Below are 16,740 nucleotides of genomic sequence, written 5' to 3' on the forward strand. Positions count from 1 at the left end.
GCTCCCGCCAGCCCCAGCCTGGGGGGTTTCCAAAGCTGGGCCACATCCAAACAGCTCAGCAAAAGGATGCCCCCACCTGTGGGGGAGGGCAGGAACAGGTGGCACAGGGGCTGTGGTGGCTCTGCCCACACTGCTCCCTCACCCCTAGGTCAGGCAGTGGCCTTCAGCTGCCTGAGCTGGGCTTTACTGTGCTGGCCTCTGCCCCTCTAAAACCCTGACAGTCACTGTCCCCTGTGCACCAGGAGAAGCCTCTGGCATGGTCCTGCCAGGCTGTGACACCTCTCCTGCCCTGCTGAGCCCCAAGGGAAGTCACAGCCCCGGAGCTGTCACCAGCCAGGGCTGGGTTTCCTACCCTGTCATCACCACACCACCCCAATTTCCCGTTTATCCCAGCCCAGTCCAGACTCCACTGCAGCTGGAGGGATCCCCCTGCCCCAGGGCGCTCCTGCCCTGCTCCTGGGGGTGCCCAGAGCCCTCTCTCCCCCTTCCCCAAAACCAGACACGGACACAGCGGTGACACTGAACTATTGACCTTTTTATTTCAATCAGCTACAGCAGCTCTACATTCCCTACACCACTGTCCTTCCTCCCTCCTCCTGACAGTGAGGGAGCTGAGGACTGCAGCGGCAGCGCATCATTTTAAAGCTTAGTATTAAATATTAAATATTCTTTCATTTATGTTTACATTACTTTGTCAAGGAAAACAAAACAAAACAGGACAATTAAAACTTTAAATTACATGAGTGTGTGCCCGTGCCTGGGGCTGCCCCAGCCAGGCACTGCCATGGGGGATATGCAGAACTCCTGGTGCGTGAGGAGCAGGATGTGCTCGGCTGTGCAGGAGCAGGGAGCTGTTCCCTGTGCTGCCAGAGCAGCAGGTGATCCCGGTGCAGCTAAAACACTGTCTGGAGGAGGCGGGAGTCCCCCTGCAGCCCCAGCGCAGTGCGTGGGGAAGGGGGTGAGGATTTGGTCAACAACTTTGCTGAAGGATTTATCAGTTTCTTATTTTTTTGTTTCTTTAAAAAAAAAAAACCAAGAACCCCAAATGGTTTTGAGTCTTCCTTTGATTTTAGCAAAGACAAGAGTTTAAAAAGCACTTAGGAAGCTTGTACTAAAACCAGGTGCTCTCAGAGGAGAGAGTCGTCTGTGCACCCCCCTTCCAGGCCGTAGCGGAATTCCTGCAGGTTGGACACCCCGTAGAAGTGGACAAAGGCTGCAGCCACCACCAGCACGTGGAAGATCTGATGAGACTGGAACTGCAGGGAAGCAAAAAAGCCTTTAGACAAGACCAAAGAGGACAGGAACACTGTCAACACCTCCTCCTGTTCTTCCTCGCTGCTCCAGGACTGTCCTCTGCCCTCTGCTCCCCGCTCTGTTGCTCCCAGCAGTGATTCCCACCCTGTACTTTGCCCTGCCCATGCCAACACCTGTTCAAGGTCTGCCTGCCAGCATGTGCTGAGGCACAGCAGGACACCCCCAGCCTCCAGCCACTCAGTGTCCCCTCTCCTGACCCCAGAGCTGCCCCCAGACACCCCGTTCACCCCCACACTCACCCAGATGTCGAACTTGCCCGGGAAGAAGCGCTCAGGGATGCGGGCGGCGTAGAGCCCAGCGCCCGTGATGTACATCACGGCCATGAGGAAGAACCAGCCCATCTGCCCCACCGTGGTGGCCTTCACAAAGCCCTCGGCGATGGTGAAGTGCATGGTGGGCACGACGCCGCTCAGCCCCAGCCCCAGGAACACGCCTGTGGCCCAGAGAGGAGGTCAGGGAAAGGAGCTCAGTGTGGAGTGGGAGCTGCTCCTCCCACCAACTCCCCTTGATCCCTCATCCTGTGTTAAGGAAGCAGCTTTTCTTCATTGGATTCATAGAATATCCCGAGCTGGAAAGGACCCATAAGGATCATTGTGTCCAACTCCTGGCCCTGCACAGGAGACCCGCAAACAATCCCACCCTGTGCCTGAAAGCTTTGTCCAAACACTCCTTAAACTTCTCCAATCCTCGTGGCCCTTATCCTTCACAAAACGGGGGATCCACAGCTCCACATCCCAGGCAAAGCACCCCTGTGCTTGCTGGGTGAATCCACCCAGTATTTCTTATGCAGGGCTGCAGCAGCTCCCACTCCTGGCTATGGGAATGGACATTTTGGAAGGTGCCAGCCCTTTGGACTGCACCAGGAACACAGCCACCCCTTCCAGGAAAGTAATTTCTTGGAGCTCCTGAGGAAGGAGCTCAGCAGCAGCTGAAATGTTCAACTCTGGCCTCTGCTGAGTTGGCAGAGAGCAAGTGGCACAACAGTGACACTGGCCTGGAGAGGCTCTGGGTGGCACCCAGCTGGATCTTGCTCGTCCTGGGGGCACAGGATGCAGTGGGGAGGAGCCATGGGGATGTGAGTCCTGCCTGTCCCCTGCCCTCATCTGAGGGCTCTCAGGTGGCCTCTGGCTCATCGTGGTCTCTCCTCACTCATGTAGCCAAGACAGTGCTCCAACAGACATTTGCTTCAGGACCCCTGGGAGCTGGGGAGGGACGTGTCTTCTGGTGTTCAGAGAGGCTGATGGGACCTGCTGTGGGGGTAAATTGGGGTGTGGGGCTGGAGGCAGCCCCCCACTCCACCCCCAGGAAGGCAGGGACCAGCCAGCATGTCCCTGGCAGGGAAGAGCTCAGGGATGCCTTCCTCCTGTGCCCTAGCTGCCGGTTCCTGCTGCCACTGCTTCCCAGGGAAGGCGGAAAAGGCACAGCCCCAGCCTGCCCAGGGCTATCCTTAAACTCCAAACCCCAGGCTCTGCTCAGGAGATGAATCCCCAGCACAGCAAGAGAAGGCAGGAGGCCGCTCCTTGCAATGCTGTGCTGCTCAGGGGGAATGAACCCACCAGATGCCCAGAGTCTTTCCCAAATGGAATCTGCCCAAAGTGCCTCCCAGGACTCGGGGGAGGAGGGAGCTCCTACCTGCTCTGGTCTGCCTGTGCTTGGGCGTGGCAAATCGGTCCCACTGTGCCACGATGATGGCAGAGATACCCAAGACACAGACGATGGAGAGGTAGATGAGTCTTGGCTGTGGGGAGCAGTAGAATGAGTAGTAGAGCCATGGGACGAAGCTCCCCATGATCAGCAGTGCAATTCCTGAATAATCCAACCTGCAGCCAGGATGCAACGACAGAGAGCCACAGGTGAGCCCCAAAATCCACCCTCTCCATGTGTGGGAACTCCCCAGCCTGCACCTGAGTGCAGTCACAGGCAGGAGGGGCATGCTGGGGTCCCATCAGGGCCAGGTGCGACAGGAGGAAGGGCCTGGGCATGTAGGAATCCTGAGGAGGGGCAAGAGGGGGCTGGAGCTCAAACCACCAGGAACAAATCCGTGAGCACATGGATCTGTGATCCTCCACTCATCTCACCACCAAAACATAGCACCTGCACTTCCCCCACTGCCTTCCCAGGAACATGAGGGCATTCCTGCTGGGTTTGTTCTGGAGACAGGATCCCATGGGGTCTCTGGGGGTTGTGCAAAGGGGATGGGCAAGATTCCCAGCAAGCAGCACCCAAATGAATGCCTTTAATAGCCATGAGGGAGCAGAATGTCACTTGAGAGCCTCACTGCGAAGGCTGATGGGAGCTTGACTCTTGGAGCAGCCCAGGAAGAGGCACAAACCACTGACCAGCCTTCCCACTCTGCTGGGAATCCTGTTTGTATTCCTTCTTTCCATTTGGTTTCAGTCCAAACTGGATCCAAAACAGAGGTTTTCAAAAGCATCCAGTAAACTGGGACCTACCAAACTGGCCATGGCCCCCAGCTGCCCAGTGAGAGCGAGACTCCTCCTCACTTCACTCCTACGAGGGGCACAGAGCCTGTTCCCTTGGGAGCACAGAGCCTGTTCCCTTGGAAGCCAGGGTCCTGTTCCCTTGGGAGCTGCAGGGCCCCAGGATATTTATCATGCACCTGACACCCCTGACCTGGCAGATTTAAGGTGCTCAGGCAGAGCCCTCCAGAACCCTGTTGTGGTTCCCCCTCAGTTCCACGCTGGATTGGGTGGATGCTCCCTTCCCCCAAGGATAAAACATTTGGGAATGCAGTGCTTTCCAAGAGGAAGTGCTGCAAGAACCCAAAAACCTCCCAGGAGACCACACAACCACACTCATGCTGACTCACTTCGAAAAAGTCCGTGAGACCTTCTCCGAGTGACAGTAGACAGTGTGGAAAAGCCAGGAGAAGCTGAGGCACAGCACTGCTCCCAGGAAGAACATCCCAAACACCACCTTCTCTTGGAGAGGAGCCATGAAGTACATGTTGGGCCGCAGCATGGTCAGGATCCCGAGGCAGAGGAACAGAACAAAGCCTGCAGGAACACACGGAGCGGGAAGTCAGGGGGACTGTGGGAGAGTTCAGCAGAGCCACGATGAGAAGAGGTCCTGGATGTATCCCAGGGGTGCTCAGTGGCCCACAGTGGGTCCTTGGCTGAGGCCTTTGTTAGTGCAAACGAGCAGGGCTGGGGTCAAGGGAAGGGGCAGGCACAGGGCAAAGAGCTACTGAGCATCCCTGTGTTTCACAGGGTCATGGAATCCCAGACGGGTTTGGGTGGGAAGGGACCTTAAAGCTCACCCGTTCCCATCCCCTGCCATGGGCAGGGACGCCTTCCACTGTCCCAGGCTGCTCCAAGCCCCGTTCAACCTGGCCTTGAACACTTCCAGGGATCCAGGGGCAGCCACAGCTGCTCTGGGCACCCTGTGCCAGGGCCTCCGCACCCTCCCAGGGAAGAATTCCTTCCCAATATCCCATCTGACCCTGCCCTCTGGCAGTGGGAAGCCATTACCCCTTGTCCTGTGATTCCCTGCCCTTGTCCAAAGCTTCTCTTCAGCTCTCTTGGAGCCCCTTTAGGCACTGGAAGGGTCTCTAAGTTCTCCCTGAAGTCTTCTCGCCTCCAGGCTAAGTATTCCCAGCATTCCCAGCCTGGCTCCAGAGCAGAAGAGCTCCAGCCCCCAGAGGATCTCTCTGGCCTCCTCCGGACTCATTTCAGAGGAACATCCTCTGACGCTTCCCTGTTTTGTCCAGGACACATTTCCTCATCCCACTCCTGCAGTGGCTGAGCCCAGCCCTGGTCCCTCTCTCCCAAGGGGCTCCAGGAGCTCCAGGCACTCCATGTCCGATCCTACTGCATGCACAGGATCCACACAGGGAGCCCTGGGCATGGAGAGGACCCAGCAGCGAGCCCGTCCTGACCCTAATGCAGGGTCTGAGCCCCTCCAGCCCCAGAGCTGCCCCTTGCCCCAGTCACCCAGCAGGTGTGTCCAGATGTTGCCCGTCTCGGTGTGTATCCGGAAGATGCTGCGGAAGCAGGCGCGGAAGGAGGGCATGGGCGGCCGGTGCCCGTGCAGAAGGTAATCGTTGTCCTTGAGCCAGTCGGGCAGGACATCGTACGGGATCACGCGCCAGCGCCCCTCCCACACCTGCAACACACCAGGGGATCAGGGCAGCCCAGAGCCCCAAATGCACGGAGAACAGCCCAGCCCTGGGATGCTCCCTGGGGAGAGGAAGTTTGGCTTCTCTGACATGAGGTGCCCTGTGGGACCCTGTGAGCCACCCCCGTCCTGCGCTTTGCTCCCCACAGCCCCCCAAGGAGTGATTCCAGGTCCTCCCAGGGACTGATTCCTGCTCGCCCCAGGGAGTGATTCCAGGGAGTCAGGGGCGATTCATACCCTCAGCTTTAACCCTTCCACACCCACAGTCTGTTCCCTGCGGTAATTCCCGTTTGATCAGGGAAGAAGCACAGCAGCCACAGTGACTGCAGGCACCGGGTGACACCCCTGCGGTGCTCCCGGGCCCCACCCAGGCCCGCAGGAACAGCGGGATTGCTCCCAGATCCTCGCCCACCATGGCTGGGCCAGCCCCCATCCCGGCCAGCCCCATCCTACACCGTTCCCGGGAAACGCTGCTGGGAGCAGAGCTGGAGCCAACTGCAGCCGCGTGGAGCTTTATCTGGACACATCCCATCACCCCGAGCCCTGGGACTGGGGAATCTGCTCCAAAATCAGGACCGGGGCATTGCCGCAGGCTCCAGTACCTTGTACACGAACTCTTCCATCTTCTCCATGGCATGGTGAGCTTGCAGGGGCAGGGTCAGCACCCGCACCACCTCCTCCTCCTCCTCGCGGGCCGCCGGGCACGGCGGGTCCTCGGCCTGCGGGAAGAAGAGCCGGGAAGGAGCCGTTCCAGCCCCCAGGAGAGGAATCATCCCTGCTCTTCTGAAAGCACCTGGGGCTTCATCCCTCCGAGGGGATGGGCAGGACCCGCCGGTCACCCTCGTTTATGCAACACGCTGCTGCTTGACCCACCCGGGGCGGGCTAATCCCAGATTTATCCTGTCGAAAGGCGGGATTACCGCCAGGGATTTTCATCCCTATAACCAAGGCTGGAACGGGAAACCCAAGCCGGCCCAGCCGAGCAGAAGCGGCTCCGAGCTGGGAACGCTCTGGGTCGCGGCACAGCTCCAGCTCTGCCCAGACGGAAAAGGGTTCGGGAAGGAGATTCCCAGCCCTGTGGAAATGCTGGGGCACTGGAAACACCCTGGGAACACTCGGCACAGACACCGCGATCCCGGTGACCCCCGGACTATCCCAGCTCCACGCTTGCTCGGCAGGAGCAGAGTTTGGGGCGGCTCGGAGCAGGAACCGGCCCCAGGAACGACACGGAGCCGTACTCCCCCAGCTATTAATGGGATAACGGGCAGATTCCCGGGATAAGCCGCGGGGGCGGAGCGAGGAGCCTGAGCCGGGCTCTGGATCCCCGGCCGCCCGGGGGTCTCGGAGGGGCTCACGCTGGCCGCGCCGGTGCCTCCTTGGTCCCCCTTCTCCTCTAGGAGCGGCCCCAGCTCGGCGAGCTCCAGATGCGCCCGTTCCCGTTCCCGTTCCCGTTCCCGCTCCCGATCCCGGTCCCGGCCGGCGGCCGCCAGCCCGCTGCCCGCCCCGGCGGGGGCCTTGCGGGACGCCATCGGGGCGGCGGCTCCGTGCGGCTCCGAGGCAGCCGGTGAAGGTCCCTCCGCGTCCTTCTGCCGCCGCGCTGGGGGGGGGAAGAAGCACAGAGTTACTGGAACCGGGGGAACCGGCGGCAGGGCTCTCCCCGGTGGTGTGGAAGCAGCGGCCCCGCCCGTCCCGGGCTGCGCCCGGACCCCCCGCTCCCCCGCCCGTCCCTCACCGGCCGCTACATCCCGCGGGCGGCGGCGGCAGCACCGGAAGCAACGCTGAGGGAACGGGAACGCGCAGCGCCGCTTCCGGCCTCGGGGCCAAGCTCCCGCAGGGCCCCGCCCTGGGAATGGCGCTCTGTGATTGGTCCAGGCCGCTGTCTGTCTCTCTCTTCTCCCGCCCCGCCCGCCGCCGCCCGCTGCGATTGGCCGAGCCGCCCGGCTGAAGGGCCGGCGGGAGGCGCTCTGGCCGCCCGGCGCAGCTTTGTGGCCGCGCGCTCGGCTGCCCCCTGCTGGCGCGGCGGGACAGCGGCGGGACCGCCCCTCGGGGCCCCGGGGCTATGCCTTCGAGGTGAATTATCTGCCCCGGAACTTTGTGTTTCAAGCATTGGGTAAAGTCACATCACCAAAATAAATATGCATTAGGCAGGCGAAGAATATGCTTTAGATAGGCGGGCTCATGTAAATTTTACTGTAGAAAAGATTTAACTTTTTACCCCTTGGTGTGCTTGATTTGTGGAAACCTCCTCGTTGCACCTGATGCAGAATAAATAAGGTCTCCTTTCTAACATGACTCTGTGTTTAGAGAGCTCCTAAAGTCAGCAACGAGAGGGAACAGACCCAGTGATCCATCTGGGATGTCCCTGTGTCCCAACAGCCCCGTGTGTGGCTGTTGAGGGCTTCCCCGAATGGCCACAGCAATAATTGATGGCCGAGGTCACCCCGGCCTGGTGGGGCGGCTCGTCTTTCCCTGCCCACAGGTTTCATTTCCTTGGCTGAGAAGAGCCGGAGACTCCCGGCTGCCGCTGGCACAATGGTGGATCCTGTTCCCCATCAATCATTCATGTCCTCGCCGCTGGAAGGGGTTTCTTGGGGGCTGCTGGAGTGGAAATGGGGGAGGGATTTTCTGACCTTCGTGATATTATCTAGGTGCTGGCAGCACCAGGGAAGGTTGGAGGTACCTGGGTCACCCGCTGTCCCCACAGGGTGAGTGGTGTGGGGGCTGAAGGGAACACAAGATTTAGAGGGGACATGGGATTTGTAGGGGACACGGGATTTATAGGGAACATGGGATTTGGTGGGGACAGAGGGTTTGGAGGGGACATAGGACTGGGCACATGGGGTTTGAAGGGGACATGGGGTTGGGAGGGGACACAAATTTGGAGAGGAAACAGGTTTTTTGGGGTGTCATGGGAGATGGTGGGGATACAAAATGATCTAGGAATTTTGGGAGGCTGCATCCCCCCCCCATTCTGCTGGAGCCATGGGGTCCAGGACAAGTCAGGGCTGGCTGTGGCCAGGGCTCTGCTCTCCCCTCCATAGGGACAAACACCGCCGTGTCCCCCCTCCCGGTGTCCCCATGCGTGTCTTGAGCTGCATGAAGTACCTGATGTTCATCTTCAACGTGCTGGTGTTTGTGAGTCCACCTGGGCCCCGTGGGGTGCAGGGGTGGAGAGAACCTGTGCCTGGGGAGCGACATCTCCAGCTGGCTCAGGGGTGGGTGACAGCGGTCCCAGGGAGGGGACCAAGGGTTCAAACATCCCCCATCCACATGGGCTGCCATTTCCATCTGACTCGGGTGGGTGACACCCAGCCCAGGGAGGGGACCAAGCCTTGGACATCCCCTGACCCCATGATCATCTCCGGACCTCCCCCTGCAGGCTGGGGGGACATGCCTGGTGGCCGTGGGAGTCTGGGTGGCCGTGGACCCGGCTGGTTTCCAGGACATCGTGGCTGCCAGGGCTGTGCTGAGTGCAGGCGCGTGGCTGCTGCTGGCCCTGGGCATCGCCCTGTCCCTGCTGGGCTTCCTGGGCTGCTGCGGGGCCCTGCGCCGGAGCCGCCCACTCCTGCTGCTGGTGAGGGAGGGAGATGGGTGGGAAGGGGCTGCAGGATGTGGGCAGAGGCACTGGGGGCAGGAGTCATGGGCTGGAGGGTGGTGGGGGATGCAGGTGTTCCTCATCCTCAATACGTCCTGCCATCCACTCCCCATCTTGTGAGTCTCGATTTAGAGCCCAGAGGATTTATAAAGCCACTAAGTGGGGTCAATTCTCTCTGAAGCCACTGGCTTGCCCCACATGGCATTTCCAAGATATCCCCACTGCTGGTGAGGGGCAGAAACGCCTGTTTGAGCACCAACACCCCCATTTCTTCAGCATCCCCAGTCCCTTGCAGATGGTGCTTGTTTTTGACCCCTGCCTTGCAGCCACAGTGGTCAGAGATGTGGAATCTGTTCCCAGGAGCTGCACACACATCCCTCATCTCGAGGATGCAGGGCACAGGCAGGGCTGGTGCAGAGGAGGGCAGGGATAATGTGAGCAAGCTGCTTGTGGGATCAGGCTGGTCTCTGACTCCTTCACCTGCTGCCTTCCAGTTCTTCATCCTCGTCAGCCTCGTCTTCCTCATGCAGCTTGCTGGGGCCGTTCTCTTCCTGGTGCACTGGAAAAAGGTACTGGCACCGTCCCCAGGGTCGCCAGCCTCCCTCTGTCACACCATGGCCATGGCTCAGAGCCCACCAGGCAACTGGGGCTGGCGTGGGGACACCCTTCCCCTCACCTCCATCACCACAACACAAACCTCAAAGCAGGTGGGGGGAGGGGGGAGGTCCACTGGGTGCCCAACTCCCCTCCAAAGGAGCTGGTGCTGAGCAGAGTGGAACAGTCCCAGCCCTGGCACCAATCCCACAGGTCCAACCCGAGCGCTTCCTGTCCGAGCTGAGGAGGAACTATGGTGGGGATGAGGGTGCTGAGGTCTTCTCCACAGCCTGGAACACCCTCATGGTCACGGTGAGCACCTGGGAGGCTCCTGGGGGTGTGTGGAGCACACACAGGATCCACCAAGGGTGAGCACGGTGATGGTGTTTCCCTTCTGTTCCAGTTCTCGTGTTGTGGCGTTTTAGGACCTGAAGACTTTGGGAACGGCTCCCGCTTCCACGAGCTGCACCCAGAGACGCCATGGCCACGGGCATGCTGTGCCCGGAATGGGCTTCTGCAGGCAGGAGAGCTCCTGGGCTGGGAGCAGTGCCAGGACAGAAGCCCTGGCTACATCCATGAGCAGGTACAGCACAGCTCTGCTGTGCCCGTGTCCCTGTCTCAGCCTCAGCCCTTCCCAGGCTCACAGAGCAGAGCATGAGGGACAGGAGCCTGGGACATTGCCTGGCTGTGGTTCCACAGTCCAGGGGCTCCCAAAGTCCTCAGCTCGTCCTGCCACAGAGAAGACCCGACCCCCCCCCCCAGTCCCCCTCTGGGCTCCCCGTGGCCACGGGGAACACGAGAGAGCCCCTCCCTCCTCTCCCTGCCCCAGGGCTGCTTCTCCACCTTCGGCAGGACCCTGCAGAGGTACATCTCCCTCCCTGGGACCTGCAGCTTGGCCGTGCTGGGCATTGAGGTAATGAGGGGGGCTGGGGACAGGGCAGGCAGAGGGTCCCCTCTTTGTGGCAGGGGGGTTGCTCAGCAGGCAAGGAGAGCACAAAGGGGCTCAGGTCTGTCTCAGGGTACAGAGCCCACTCTCCACTGCAGATAGGGCAGGTGAAGGGACAGGGGAGGCTTTGTTTTGCTCCCCCTGGGTCTCCTTGCCCTGGTGTCCCTGTGCAGCACCAGGACAGCTGGCCCAGGCCCCTTGAGGGGCACAGCAATGGTCCCAGGCCAGGGACCCTCCAGCCCCTCTCTGCTTCCAACCACAGCCAGGCCTGGCCTGGCCCAGCCCTGCCGTGGGGCTGACCCTCTCCCGCCTCCGCCATTCCAGATCTTCGCAATGTTCTTCGCCTTCTGCCTCTACTACAACTTCGACTGAGTGGGACAGGGACAGGCTCAGGGCTCTGGGAGCAGCCGAGGACACAGCCTTTCCTCACCCATCAGACTCAGCTCATCACTGAGCTCCATCACTTCCCAGGCACTGGGAACCTTGCCGAGTCCTGTCTCTGCTCCAGAGGTGGGCCTGGCTCACCCTTCTGGGAGCAGGGACAGGCCATGGGTTAAATTCCCAGCAGGGAACCTGCAGAGCAAGAGGCTGAGCACCCTACTTGCTCCCCCTGCGAGCTGCAGTCAGCCCTGATTTTTGCATCCCTGAAAGTACTGAGAACTGTCCTCCTTGGCCCAGTCCTCTCGTGCTCCTCACCCTGCACATCACAGCGCTGACATCCTGCTCTCTTCCACATCCATCCACTCCCAGATCGCCAGGAATCTTTTGGGCTCTTCCTCCCCTGCCCTGAGCTGGTTCTTGTCACTGGCCACCTCCTGGAGTCACAACAGAGCCAAGACACCATCCAGGTTATCCTAAATGGTCCAACTGGAACCTAACAGACTGCTCTGGAGAGCCAGGTTGTAAGAGTTGAGTTTAATGACTTCACCCCTTGAGGTTACATGGCAAACGAAGCCTTTCCCAGGAAAGGACTCCCAGCAGCTGGTTCTGACCTGTCTGCTGCTCAGCTCCTGCTCTCAGCCCGTTGTGAAAATAGAAACTGAACTACTTGGTGCTATTCCCATGTCTCTGAAAGTTGGGAATTGGAAGCTGAAGTGGTGCTTCCAGTTTTCCTTTTCTTTTGAATATTCCAAAACCTCCACTCAACAAAATGGAAAAATAGATATAAAAGCTTTATATTTTATTAATATAATGGAACTTTTCACCAAAAAAACCACCCCATGCAAGGGAACAGAAACCCAAAGCTGGTGCAGCCCTTTAAAGGCAGACTCTTTCCTTGTACCTGTGTGAGGGGAAGGGGACAGTGACAGCCCCAAGAGAACAAACCCCCCTCAGGAATCTGGGCAGGATTTCTTCTCCTTCCTGCTGATGTTAACCCCTTTTCTTTTCTGCGCGGTCGATTCACTGCTGGCGCTTGTTTCACTTGGGATGATTTTCTCTTCCAAAGGCTTGGAAGCCTGTGATGACCCAAGAAATAAAAGAGCTGTGAATAATTTAATTTTACAGCCATTGGAGTGCCCCGTGCTCCACCAAGGTAAGAGCTGACTGTACTCTGGCTCTCATGCAGTGAGCCTTTGCTGTTCTGCTCCCGCTGCTGGGGTTTTTAGGAAGGGGGATGACAGGAGAGCAGGATGACTGAGCAGAGCAGTGGCACACACAGAGGAGCTGGGTTGCTCCAGGGCTCTGTGTGTTGGTGCAGGGATGGCTTCACTCTGTGCCCTCCTGACAACCACAGTGAACTTGTTAATGGGTTCAGAGCTGGAGCAGTGAGCACGACTGCCAGGGCTCCTGCAGGGAAGATAGCCTCATCCCAGAAAAGGTGTTATCCAAACAAGGTGCAGGGAGAGAAGGCACCTAGGGAAGGCAGAAGGCCCAAAGGTAACTGATTTTTGGGCAGAGTTTTTTATCTGCTTAAGTGTGATTTATTTTTAGGAAACTCATTCATGAGGTGAGGGAGAGGAAAGGAGGCAGGAAGAGAGGAAGGGTGATGGGAGGAAGGCTGCACTCCACCAGGGAATAGGGAGACCAGGGAACACAGATGAGGGAGAACAGGGCTGCAGGATCCCTGGGAAAGGTTTATCCATCTGCCCCTCCTCCTTGAGCAGCACAGCAGTTATTAGTGAATGAGCATTTAATTGGAAGGAGAGAATGTAATGAGCTTAAAAAAATATAATGAAATTAAATACAGATCCAAAACACAGAGCAGAAGGGGAGGAAAGACAGAACAAAGCAACTGTGAAAAGGAAACTGAGACAAAAGGACTGTAGACCACGAGGGAGCTACACCCAGTGAGCAAAGCGTGGTCCTTACTCTCAGCTGCCCTGCGTATTTCTCAGTCCACTCCCTGGCGTTGAGCAGGAACAGCTGCTTGTTGTACTTGTACTCCGAGGACTAAATGGGAAGAGCAAGACAAAGACAGATATTTGATTGAATACCTGTCATCAAGAAGCTGGCACCAAGTCTGGCTTTAGGACTCCTAAACCACACTAAAACCACAACAAGCAGAAAGTGTAAAATCCATTTAGTTTGCTTGAAGAACTCATGCTGCCATTTGCACTGAAGAGAATGGCATGAAGACAAAATCTTGACCATCTCTTCTGGCCTCAGCTGCCTCAGGGAAGCCCAGAGACACCCCAGCTGATCCAGGTCAGGCCACACCCCTAGCGTGTCAATCCAGAGCAAGTGAAGCAGAAGCTGAGCCTAAATCCAGCCCCCCACTCCCTCCCCACCTGTGTCCATGGCCAGGAGAGAGGCAGAGGAGCTCACATACAATGTCAGCCATGAGAGGGTCATCAGGGTTGGGCTCTGCCATCAGCAGCTGGATGGAGGTCAGCAGGGTGGAGATGTTCAGGGAAGGCCTCCATGCACCCTGTAAGGAAATGGGATGAGAGCAGCAGCTCAGAGAGAGAAACCAGCACATGGCAGCCCAGAGACACCTCAGAACCCACAGCACTTCAACCCAACCTGCCCACAGCTGCCTTGGACTTCCAGCACCTAATGCCCCATGGAACACACCAGACCCACTCTCAACACAAGGCTCCAAGGAAGCCCAGCTGACAGCCAGGGCAGTGGTCATGGCTCCAAGGCGGCCAGAGCTCAAAGGGCATTTGGAAAAAGCTCCCAGGCACACGGTGGGACTCTGGGCTTGTCCTGTGCAAATCCAACTCATGGCCCCGATGATCCCTGCGTGTCCCTTCTAACTCAGGAGATTCCATGATTCTGTGGGCTGGATCTCTGCTGTGTTGGGGCAACTCATTTTCAGACCTAATGCCTTTTGACTCCAATCCTTAAAACCCTGGAAACTCATATGGAACAAAGAACATCATGTTCTGGCTCTAAACAAATGAGATGCCACTCAAAAACTTCACTCCCTGCTCCCTGTAAATAAGTCAGGAGTAAACAGACATTCAATCAGGCTTTTACAAGGAGCAGATAAGGAGGTCATTATCCTGCCCAGGCTCACTTACCCACACCCAAGCACTGTCTTACCTTCGGGGGTAACTTAAGAACATCCAGGCAAATCCTCCCAGCAGAGTCGATGTTGGGATGGTAGATGGGGGTCAGGAAGCGTATCTTTGGTGGCTCAAATGGGTACCTGAAGGCACAAGCATTAAGAAACAGAAGTTATTGTTATATCTGTAGGCCAGTTGTTTTGCCACCCAAGCAACGCCATAGCTTCCTCCTCTCACCCTACATGACACCCTTCCCCACAAGTCTTTGGAGGCAGTGCTCTGCCTTTGCTGCTTCCAGCTGTGTCTGACCAGCACTTCCCCGGACAGACTTCCACAAGGGAACAACATAAGAAACTTTGTACTGATGAACAAGCTCTTTCCAGAAAGCTTTGAGACAGTATGAGGAGGCAGAAGTCTTATCATTGCACTTTTAGGTTTTTAATCACACATCTTTGATGTTCAATGCAAAATAAGTGTATCAGCCACTGGAAAAATTGCATTCCTTAAAAAAAAGGGTCTCAACCCCATTCCTTGTTGGCAGGATAAAGGAAAAACCCACATGTTAGCATTTACAGCAAATACATTACAGCAGTTTACTCACATTTGAAAGCAGGACTACACCAACTACTTAACCAGACAAACAGCCTGCTCTGGGTTGGAAGGGACCTCAAAGCCCATCCAGTCCCACCCCTGCCATGGGCAGGGACACCTCCCCCTGTCCCAGGTGGCTCCAAGCCCCGTCCAGCCTGGCCTTGGACACTGCCAGGGATGGGGCAGCCCCAGCTGCTCTGGGCACCCTGTGCCAGGGCCTGCCAGCCTCACACGGGTACCCACTTACCTTTCAGGAACTATGATTTCCAGGTTGAATATTCCTTTCTCATATGGTGTGTCCACACCTCCTAAAATTTCTTTAGGAGCAAGATGAAAATACAAGAATTACATCAAAATCAGAATTACAGAATGGTTTGGGTTGGAAAGGACCTTCAAGATCATCTCATTGACAGCAGTCCCCACATACCTCCCACAGTTAAAGAGCTGCTCAGGTGACAGAATCATAGAATGTTAAGGGTTGGGAGGGACCTTAAAGACCACCCAGTTCCAGGAACGCCTTCCATCATCCCATGTTGCTCCAAGCCTCACCCAACCTGGACACTCCCAGGGATGGGACGGCCACAGCTTCTGTGAGCAACCTGTGCCAGGGCCTCACCACCCTCACAGGGGAGAATCCAGGAATAAAAAATGTCATCTTATGTGAGACCAGCTCCCCTCCACAGCATCTAAACTGAGGGCAGACCAGCCAAGGCACAGGCCAAGCTGTGTTTAAAGGAAAATAAAATCCAACACTTCCACATAGCCTATAAAGGCCAGAGCACACAGCAAGCACAGACCTAGCAGCAAATTGCAGCCCAGCCCTGCCTTTGGGAAGCCCCAAGGTACGTACGTGCCCGCAGGTCATCGAGCTGCCCGTTCTGCCAGCAGGTGATGCCCGGAGGTGGCTCCGTAGCCAGGAGCGAGAGCTCCCTTGTCAGCCGCGAGGCTCTCTGCATGGTGCTGGAGCTCTGACACCGGATTCTACTCCTGACAAACCCGGATTTTAAAAATACCACTTTATATTGAGAATTTTTTTTGGCTACAGATGTGGGTTTTGAGCTGTTATCCTGATGTGATACCAGTCACAGAGAGGCTGAACCCGTTCCTGGAGCTGCTCTCGCACCTGCTGGAGGAGCGGAATGAGACTCTTTATAATCCATGCCATCTCCTCAGTCCCCAGCTGAGTCTAATAAACCCTGGGGTTTACCAAACCCTAAGGAACTGGGAGGCCATGACCAGGCTCTAAACCCCTCATGGAACTGTAGCATCTGCCCCAGGACCAGCCACGTCCCTTCATGGTTAGGGTACACGCTGCCCTGCTGGAGCCACCCATCAGTGCCCCTTCCCACCCCAAGGCCCCATCTCCCCCTTCCTGTGCAGGGGGAATCCAAAAGCTGCCCAGGGATGGGCTGCTCCCGGCCACAGCAAACTCCCAAAGCAGGGGTCTGCTCTGCCTCCCCAGCCCCCATGGCCAGGGCCATGGGGACACCCGCCAGCCCGCCCTGAGAGGAACCTGTCCCGATAACACACTGCAGCCCTACCACCCACGCTGAGGATGGGGGAGCCCCCTAGGCCTAACTTCCCCCACCAGGGATTATCGTTTCCCTCAGGCACCACTAGCACGGACTCCCCCGCCCGAGCACCCCTCAGTTTCACTGCACCCCTAGCCTGACTATACCCACTGAAGAAGCGCTTCACCCCCCTTCATCAGCCTAATTAATTAACCCCTCAGCTTAATTACCCCCGCACCCGGACAAGAGCTGCGCCCCTCTTCCCACAGATAGGAACAACCTCCCAGAGCCTCACCCCTCCCAGAGCCCTTACACAATCCCTTCGGAACGACCTCCACCCTCTCTACTTACTAATTACCCCCTCACTCTAATTAACTAACGACCCACAACCACCGAGCCCCGCGCTCCCGCCCCCCAGGCCCGTGAGGCGGCGCGCGGCGGGGGCGGGACTTCCGCTATCGCCTGGCAACGGCGGACGCCTGGCGGACAGCCCCGCCCCCCGGCCCGCAGCTCGGGAGCTGATTGGGCGGTGCCGGCGCCCAGCCCCGCCCCCGGCCCGCAGCTCGGGAGCTGATTGGGCGTGCCGGCGCTCGGCCCCGC

The 16,740-nt window shown here is 57.9% G+C and overlaps 3 protein-coding genes across 8 annotated transcripts; 1 reads left to right on the forward strand and 2 right to left on the reverse strand.

Moving 5' to 3' along the window:
• Positions 1 to 514: 514 nt before the first annotated feature.
• ADIPOR1 (adiponectin receptor 1) lies at positions 515 to 7,328 on the reverse strand. 2 transcript variants are annotated; one of them, XM_032133029.1, is made up of 8 exons: positions 7,184 to 7,282; positions 6,807 to 7,048; positions 6,054 to 6,170; positions 5,268 to 5,439; positions 4,145 to 4,331; positions 2,947 to 3,134; positions 1,554 to 1,747; positions 515 to 1,256 (listed from the first exon to the last, which is right to left on the reverse strand). In XM_032133029.1, the coding sequence occupies exons 2-8, from the start codon at positions 6,978 to 6,980 to the stop codon at positions 1,128 to 1,130; spliced, it is 1,161 nt and encodes a 386-aa protein (XP_031988920.1). In that variant the 5' UTR covers positions 6,981 to 7,048; positions 7,184 to 7,282; the 3' UTR covers positions 515 to 1,127. The 2 variants fall into 2 exon arrangements, with proteins under 2 accessions (XP_031988920.1, XP_031988921.1); XM_032133030.1 differs by lacking the exons at positions 515 to 1,256; positions 1,554 to 1,747 and adding an exon at positions 1,756 to 2,564 and having other exon boundaries at positions 7,184 to 7,328.
• A 1,201-nt stretch (positions 7,329 to 8,529) lies between these two features.
• Positions 8,530 to 10,958, forward strand: LOC116455553 (tetraspanin-18-like). Its single transcript, XM_032133520.1, has 7 exons — positions 8,530 to 8,586; positions 8,831 to 9,025; positions 9,541 to 9,615; positions 9,854 to 9,952; positions 10,044 to 10,172; positions 10,470 to 10,553; positions 10,911 to 10,958. Exons 1-7 carry the CDS (start codon positions 8,530 to 8,532, stop codon positions 10,956 to 10,958), a joined length of 687 nt encoding a protein of 228 aa, XP_031989411.1.
• A 787-nt stretch (positions 10,959 to 11,745) lies between these two features.
• Positions 11,746 to 16,590, reverse strand: UBE2T (ubiquitin conjugating enzyme E2 T). 5 transcript variants are annotated; one of them, XM_032133368.1, is made up of 7 exons: positions 16,492 to 16,590; positions 15,480 to 15,755; positions 14,877 to 14,946; positions 14,076 to 14,181; positions 13,357 to 13,455; positions 12,897 to 12,977; positions 11,746 to 12,043 (listed from the first exon to the last, which is right to left on the reverse strand). In XM_032133368.1, exons 2-7 carry the CDS (start codon positions 15,583 to 15,585, stop codon positions 11,918 to 11,920), a joined length of 588 nt encoding a protein of 195 aa, XP_031989259.1. In that variant the 5' UTR covers positions 15,586 to 15,755; positions 16,492 to 16,590; the 3' UTR covers positions 11,746 to 11,917. The 5 variants fall into 5 exon arrangements, with proteins under 5 accessions (XP_031989259.1, XP_031989265.1, XP_031989262.1 ...); XM_032133374.1 differs by having other exon boundaries at positions 15,480 to 15,752; positions 16,492 to 16,562; XM_032133371.1 differs by having other exon boundaries at positions 16,454 to 16,557.
• Positions 16,591 to 16,740: the final 150 nt, after the last annotated feature.

Source organism: Corvus moneduloides, chromosome 24 (assembly GCF_009650955.1).
Source record: "Corvus moneduloides isolate bCorMon1 chromosome 24, bCorMon1.pri, whole genome shotgun sequence".
NCBI lineage: Eukaryota > Metazoa > Chordata > Aves > Passeriformes > Corvidae > Corvus > Corvus moneduloides.